We start from the raw sequence: 8,274 nt of genomic DNA on the forward strand, positions 1-8,274 counted from the left end.
TGAATTAGCTTGTGATAGCTGTATATATGATGCTCCTGTTAAGCCATAATCAGAAATTCTTCAACCAACCTTTAACAGTGTCTTATAAACATGTTTCCAGTTGCAGGTGGTTTGGAAAAATATTCTATACACTTCTTGGACTGTGCATGGAGGTTCCTTGACATCTTAGCTGTCGGAGATCTTGCATTTCCCAACATCTTTACAGGAACTAACGTAACAGTTATTTATAACGAGTAGAAGAGGATAACAGCGCGTCACAGTGTAACCCAATCAAAGATTTACACACACGACACCATTTATCACTCGGTACAGAAAGTGGATTTAATATGATTCTGAACATTTCCTTTTCGACCTGCAACTAGAAACAGGAGTTTGTGAAACACCGGTTCCTTCCAAATTGAGAATGAAGAAAGTATCGTCAAGTAAAATGTTGGTCGAAATATTAGGACCATAAGCACGACCTCAGACACTAGCTTTAGATTTGCTGCTGAGGTTCCAGTTCACATGGCTACTAATATGTCATTTCTGCCTTTGACATACCACCAAGGGTTTAAATAAATCTTAGATTAGGTCTAATCTAGACTTTCTAAATCTAGGTTTATAATTGCACCACTTACATTTTTTAACTGGATTAGTTAATCTGAGGTTAAATCACTAAACTAAGATTAGTGACACATGTCATAATGGATTCACCATAGCAATATGTTCTAATTCTATGGAAACAAACTTGCACTGGTCATTGCTAGCTAGCAAAGTGAGTTTTCACTTCAGGCTAAGGAAGAAATTAATAGCACTTTTTTGTCAAATAAATTAGCTGGCTAGTTGAGTTTAACAAACACGATAAGCCACAGGTGCTAAAATTGTTAATCACACTGAAAATAAAGCACATACACTAATATTTGCAGAATTTAAACCTCCTCCAGTGGTGGTTTAGATTTAATCCCAAAACTAAATTTACATTTGTAATTTTTTTTTGGGTTTAAAGTCTCAATTAAATCTTTCTAAACTAAGTTTAAGTAGGATTAATTTAAAATAGGTTTAAAGTTTGGTGCAACAAGATGAATAGATAAACCTTGATTAAACCCAGTTTAAGAGTTAATCCATGTTGGTGCAACCCACCCTCAGTCTTGATATGTAAATGCTGATACTGTATTGCACATGTCATGCCTACCACTAGGGGATGTTGTGAATAGAGTTATGATGATACTGACTGAACAGATATATAATTAAATAAAAAAACAAAAACACCCCATCTTAGATTAACTTTTATTTTTCATCCATCAGAAAATGCAAAGTTCATTGCCGTCGTCAGGCTGTCTGAGAGTTTGGTAGCAATTTTGTCTGAAAATAAAATAGTGAGAAAGGAGAAATTGGATAATTCACAGATAAACCTATCAATTACAGTAGTAATGGTAGAATAAAAACACCTAAACCATATCTAAGTTAAAAACCTCAAGATAACAAAATATGGTTGTCAAGTGATCTACAAACCAAGGATTTATACAACACAATGTTAGTGTTAAAACATAAGACATACCAGCTCTTTTCTGTTGCTTCTTCCTCTTCTTCCCAGCAGCCATGAGTGCTTGGCCCTGCTGAAGAGGGTCTACATTCAAGATATCCTTTAAATCGAGGGTCCTGGGGGCAGCAGCATCAACTGAACCACCACTCTTTGCCCTTGGCGCTTTCATCTCCACAGTCATAGGTCCAAACTAGTGTTAAAGGATAAAAAAGACAAGATATACACTGAGTGTACAAAACACTAAGAACACCTTCCTAATATTGAGTTACAATATTAGGAAGGTGCACTCAGAACAGCCTCAATTAATCGGCATGGACTATACAGAGAAAGGGTAACTGCATTCCAATATGGCGACCGGAGCATGGGCGAGTGGGTGTGTCGAAAGGAAAGTAGTGGGCGTGTGGAAAGGAGTTGGTGTGTCGAAAGCGCTCTGCTATAGGTTAGACGGTTTTGATTGAGCAGTGTTGTTTTTCTTTCATTTTTTTACCAGGCAACTACCATACATTGAGCTACCATACCGCGAGAGTTTGGACTTCTGTATTTAAGCCAGAGGATGGATGAGTCAGTAGTATTTCACTGTCAGTTTTACGCAAATAATAGTACATTTTCAGTTTAAAAAAAGACAATTGTTTGTTTTTGATTAAAAGTATTGATGATGGGTGTACTGTTGCTTCATGCGTTGTATGCATTACTGTGACTGTCACCCTGATATTGTCTACTAGCTAGGTAGCTACTTACCACACCGTTGCCGGACAGTAGTGTTTGTCAAGCAGGAGCGAAGGGCACTGTGTCCCCGTGTTGCTGCCTTTCATGCCTTGGCCATTGAGTAGTAGACTGTATGTATATATGTATCAAGGTGACATCTAGATGGTTATCAATATTAGTTATTTCTTGTGTAGTAGGCTGCTATCCTACTTGAAATAAAAGCATGTTAGAGACAAAATTACTGCGATACCCAGTAGGAAGCACTTCAAGTCAGCATGTCGATACACCAGTGCACTGGTCACCGGCTTATCTCGTCGTGCAGCCCAATCAGCCACGCCAAACGGTCTTGAGTGCCAACAAATCTGCCCAATTAGCAGATTTGTTTTCCATACACCCACTCCTTTTGACACAACTACTCGCTGGTTGCCATAATGGGCTGCAGCTACCCATACTTGACTCTACAAGGTGTCGAAAGTGTTCCACAGGGATGCTGGCCCATGTTGACTCCAATGCTTCCCACAGTTGGCTGGATGTCCTTTAGGTGGTGGACCATTGATACACATGGGAAACGGTTGTGTGTGAAAAACCCAGCAGCGTTACAGTTCTTGACAAACCGGTGCATCTGGCACCTACTACCATCCCTGTTCAAAGGCACTTCAATCTTTTGCCTGAATGGCACACACAAAATCCATGTCTCAAGGCCTAAAAATCCTTCTTTAACCCATCTCCTCCCCTTCATCTACACTGATTGAAGTGGATTTAACGAGTGACATCAATAAGGCATAGCTTTCACCTGGTCAGTCGGTCATGGAAAGAGCAAGTGTTCTTAATGTTTTGTACACTCAGTGTTAAAGGACTTTTAAGTGGAACCCAGCACAAGTCATAATACCACTGTAAAAGTTAAACAATACATTTTCATCTGGGTTGTGTTCAGTAGGCATGAAAATGGGGAGTTGCTACAGTAACTTAAAGTCATGCTCCGGAACTTTGGTGATTACTAAATACAAATGTTTTACTTCCTGCTCTGGCCTGGATGTGTGAATTTGTACCTCAATACATGCATAATATATGAGCAGAATTACTGTCATACCTCAATTGGCCACGAAATCCCTCGTTTGAAAGTTAGCGATTTTCTGGAAGCTGTGCTGTGCCGTGCCATTTGCCATACATTTCCCCCCAATTGGGCCAGCCCCCTAGCAATTCAAGTTCAACCAATGAGCTTCAGCCCCTCTTCATATGAGTGACAGCTAGCAAGATGCACCCACAGCAGAGCGAGAGAGAGCAACATAGGGGGACCACTTTCGGCTCATAAGCGCTACTTTAAGAACTACTGAAGTATACAAAAGTACTGCAGAATCCGTTGAACTTGTCAAGTAAAAGCACTGCAATACCTCAGGGTCCTGATCATCATCCATGGATTCAGTTTCATCCTTGGACTCAACTTCATCCAAAGCTCCACCTTCCATTTCCAGGTCACAAGGTGGTTCTTCTTGACCACCCTGAGTCATCCCAGCAGTTGCCATGCAGAAACCCATTTGGACATCAGTGCAAGACGACACTACAAGAAAAACAAACATTTAGCACATACATTCTTTTTATCCCAATATAACTTTTCAGTTACTAGGCAACTATAAAATGTGTGTGTGTGTGTATATCATACCAGCTAGCACTTCCTGGTTTCCCTTCTCTAGTTCCTCCCAGTCGAAAGCTTTGCCCATCTCTGCCACAATCTCAGCACTGACATGAGTGGGAAGAGTGTGCGTCTCCGGGGGGTGTGTAAAGTAGCTGATCCTACCCCTACAAGACCGTAAATTAAACAGAACAATGGGACTTTATTAGGTAGGGACTGTGTTGCTTTGAAAACCTCAGACGTATTAAATGTTTTTACAGTTTGCACCTACCCTGTCCAGTCCATTAGGACACTCTTTGCCGCCTTGTCATTATCAGGCACTCCTCCCTTCCTCAACTTGCCCTGTCGCCGTGCCAACAAAGCCAGAAACTCTAGAGCTGTGTGGAAGTCTGGAACACCATAGTGTTCCATGATCTATGGAAAAACAAAATGAAAGAATATGACAACATGGACATAAAATCTGTCACTGCATTGCAGTGAATATGCCGTTAAATAATCTTTGGATACCTGTGTCTTATTGCAGCGTCTTAAGATGGCTTCGATTGGAGGTAGAGTGTCTACAAGCTGCTCAATCTTTACACAATTCCGAAGGATCATGGCCGCGTCAGTTGTCGAGGTTGCCATGACAATGCCAGGACAATCTAAAAGCTTGATGTGCTTGTCCAAGTGTATTTCCTGAAGGCACCTAAAAGCCATCATACAGGTCAGTCAAGCAAGGAAAGAACATGTAGGCCTAGACATAAATAAAGCCAAAAGCTTTGTACTTACTTGGTTACGCCAGGAGTGGCTCCAATATTGCATGCACGTGCCCGCTTCAAACTGTTTATCAGACTGCTCTTTCCAACATTGGGAAACCCTGAAAAAAAGAAAACCATCCAAAATATTTTATATCTTCAAAACTTTGCCCAGTTTAAACAGTTTGGAATTACATAAAAACATATGCTGAGGCGGCCATGATCCTGATTGAGCAGGAAGCCTAGTGGTTAGGAGCATTGGGCAAGTAAGTGAAAGGCTGCTGGTTTGAATCCCTGAGTCGACTAGGTGAAAAATCTGTCGATGTGCCATTGAGCAAGGCACTGAACCCTAATTGCTCCTATAAGTCACTCTGGATAACAGCGTCTGTTATATGACCAAAATGTGAATGTAAAATGTACCCACCAACCACACCAACAGTGATGGCTGTCTTAATGTCTAGGTTGCGGCAGTAGTTCCCCAATAGTTTCATGAGGCATTCCGCGCCCACACAGGCACTGCTACACAGGAGCTCAGCGGTGGCCTGGGTAACCGGTACATTGCTTCGCTTCTACAAATGGAAAAACACATGCAAGTATAGCTACTAGATGCTAACTGAAAAAAGTGTATTCAGTTAGCATGTAGTACAGATGGCCTTATTGCTTAACAGTAAAACAGAAATATTGTATGGAACATGAATGGAAGAATGGATTTCAGTAAATGATGCTGTGCATGTTCTACATATGGCATTCTGAATTGTTTTACTCACCAAATTCTTGTTCTGTTGCTGCGTTGATGCTTTGAAAGCCACAGTGGGAAATTCATTGCGAAGATACTTGATCCATTTCTCCACAATCTCCTTGGACACCAGGTCTAAGAGTACAGTGGAAAGACATGTCTGTCAGTTAAAGATAATCTGGCACCATGCTTTCTAATGTATAAACCATGCATATTAATGCATCTCTCTTACTCACTCACCAATCTTGTTAAGCACTAGGACTATTTTCTTGTCAGCGCCGCTTTGAATAACAGCCTGCTCCACCTGAGGACAACGGCAGCCAAGAGGGTCACGGGCATCCAGAACCTCCAGAATCACATCAGAGGCCTCAACCACCTTTCATACAGAACAGGGAATACAACACATTATTATCATAATTTACAAGACAATTCGACTTGATTAAAGAAAACATACCTTTTTGAATTCCCTGTAGTACGCCTTTCTTGAATTCTCATTTTCAAAATGGACATGCTTCTCTAAACTCCGCATCTCAGTTTCCTGCAATCAGAGAACAAAAAAACACTAATGACAAGCTCTCATTTAATGAGAAAAACAGCAATGGGAGAGCTGCTCTTTCTTGACAGACTATAATCTACACTAGTTAAATTACCCTCTGCTCAAACTCTCTTTGTCGCTGAAGAATATCTCTCTGAAAACTGTCCAGACTTCTCCTCTTCATCAGCTCCCGTTCTCTTGACAACCTCTGCTTTTCTTGGAGCTCCTGAAGCTGACCATGGCAAAGAGAGCAACACATTTTAAATACCTATAAATCAATTGCCAAACCAGAATTTCGCTATTGTCATGACAGAGATTAACAGTTGTAATAAAAATATATTTATATCATGGTTCACCCTTTTCTTCCGGACTTCTTCTGGTTTTCCATACTCTTTGAGATGTCGTGCAATGGACAGCTCTGAATTTCTTTTCCCTCCTTGAGCATCAGTCTGTTGTCCATCGTTGCCCTTCAATTGAAATTAAACTCAAATGAGATACGGCCAATGATGTTAACATAATAAAAGTAGCTAAACTATAGTTAGTTAAACTATAACTAGTTAGTTACAGTATACAAAATGTGTACAGTGAGTCTACTTCACACGGAGTCAAAAAAGTATTATTATATTGGACTGCAGAGACCCTTCTCAGTTCATTAGCTATGTTTTTGTTAAAAACCTGAGGTTTTCTGTAGCTATCAATGTTGTACAGTATACGGCAAAGTGAGATCAACTGGCTGGCAGTTTCGTGTCCAATGTGGTCACAACAGGTTAACTAGTCGCCGCAATTAGCAACTAGTGTATTGCTACTATACTTACCAGCGTCGCATGTAAAATTCAAATGGAATTTTATTCAACATTCTGGCTTGCAGTGCACTGTTCTAAAATATAATCTATTGAAAATTGTCCGACTGTGAATAACATGTTGCTAGCTAATTTATAACCTTACTAGCTAGCTAACTTTGAGTAGCAAGCAGGCCAGCTAAAAATACCTTTTGTTTTCCTCGGAAAAGTCTTTTCGCTCGCTTTTGTTCTGCAAAACCCACAACAAGAAAATAAGTTACACATCAACGAGCTACAATGTTAATTCAATGTTTAAAGGATCAACGTCATATGATATTAATTTAGCTACGCACTGCTGGCCTTCGACATGATTCCACATGTGGAGAAAGGTTGGTGATGGATTGCACGGATCTGACGTCAATTCACAATTTCCGGTTAATGCCCTTCAAAATAAAAGCTCAGCAAACCCAAGAGACGAGAAGCGCATGCAGCTGCAGATTATGCGCGCTGGAGGCTTCTTCTTCTTCGATGAGGTTTAACGGCGGTTGGCATCCAATTTGTTGCATTACCGCCACCTACTAGACTGGTGAACAACTCCCTTATATTTTGCTTGAAAAATAAAATAAAACAAAGAAATACCCTACCATCTAACACTACACTCACAAATTCAAAATTATTATTAATAATTAACACCACCCCACTCCACTATTTACATATATTCATTCCTACCTCATGCCCTCAACCTGAGATGATGGAACATCACCACTTAAATAATATAATAATATGCCATTTAGCAGACGCTTTTATCCAAAGCGACTTACAGTCATGCGTGCATACATTTTTTTGTGTATGGGTGGTCCCGGGGATCGAACCCACTACCTTGGCGTTACAAGCGCCGTGCTCTACCAGCTGAGCTACAGAGGACCACTTAACACTCCTTGTAACTCTTCTGATGTCAAGTCTCGCACACCCAAATACCTCTCTGCAGCTGCCACCACAACCTCAATTTTTTTCGACTTACGTTCCATCCCTGCAGTACAATTAATAACCATTGCTATAAATGCTGAAAATCCAATCTTACTGAAACATATCACTTGTTGTCCTATCCCTCTGTACTGGTACATCTCTACTACTCTCACCACTCCTCCCCCTTCCTCTACTTTCTTCATTGCCTCAGCATATGACAACTTGACAACTCAGTTGCCGGAGAGGAAGGAAACTGCTCATGGATTTCATTTGTGACTTTAAAACAGTTACAGAGTTTAATGACTGTGAAAACTGAGGATGGATCAACAACATTGTAGTCCTTCCACATTACTAACCTAAATGACAGAGTGAAAAGAAGAAGCCTGTACAGAATAACACATATTCCAAAACATGCATCCTGTTTGCAAAAAGGCACTAAAGTGAAACTGCAAAAAAATAGGTCAAAGAAATGAACTTTATGTCCTGAAAACAAAGTGTTAAGTTTGGGGCAAATCCAACACAACACATCACTGAGTATCACTCTTCATATTTTCAAGCATGGTGGTGGCTGTGGTTTGGGGCAAGGACTAGGGAGTTTTTTGGGATAAAAATAAACAGAATAGAGCTAAGCACAGGCAAAGTCCTAGAGAAAAACCTGGTTCAGTCT

At 40.5% G+C, this 8,274-nt stretch overlaps 1 protein-coding gene across 1 annotated transcript; it reads right to left on the reverse strand.

Annotated features, from left to right (window-relative positions):
• Positions 1–1,252: 1,252 nt before the first annotated feature.
• On the reverse strand, positions 1,253–7,057 carry gnl3l (G protein nucleolar 3 like). The gene is made up of 15 exons (XM_084172925.1): positions 6,995–7,057; positions 6,851–6,891; positions 6,219–6,329; positions 5,978–6,094; positions 5,782–5,865; positions 5,568–5,703; positions 5,359–5,462; positions 5,016–5,160; positions 4,626–4,713; positions 4,365–4,542; positions 4,129–4,271; positions 3,888–4,024; positions 3,619–3,785; positions 1,538–1,712; positions 1,253–1,341 (listed from the first exon to the last, which is right to left on the reverse strand). The coding sequence occupies exons 1-15, from the start codon at positions 7,008–7,010 to the stop codon at positions 1,274–1,276; spliced, it is 1,710 nt and encodes a 569-aa protein (XP_084029051.1). The 5' UTR covers positions 7,011–7,057; the 3' UTR covers positions 1,253–1,273.
• Between the last annotated feature and the right edge of the window lie 1,217 nt (positions 7,058–8,274).

The sequence above is a fragment of the Coregonus lavaretus genome (assembly GCF_964263955.1).
Source record: "Coregonus lavaretus genome assembly, chromosome: 12".
NCBI lineage: Eukaryota > Metazoa > Chordata > Actinopteri > Salmoniformes > Salmonidae > Coregonus > Coregonus lavaretus.

Bases quoted from the DNA above. Each gene is read 5' to 3' on its own strand.
- gnl3l (XM_084172925.1), bottom strand. The intron at 5,161-5,358 runs GTGAGTAAAACA...TTCCATTTGTAG, and splicing joins AGCAACAGAACAAGAATTTG to AAGCGAAGCAATGTACCGGT. The intron at 1,713-3,618 runs GTATTGCAGTGC...CTTTAACACTAG, and splicing joins ATGATGATCAGGACCCTGAG to TTTGGACCTATGACTGTGGA.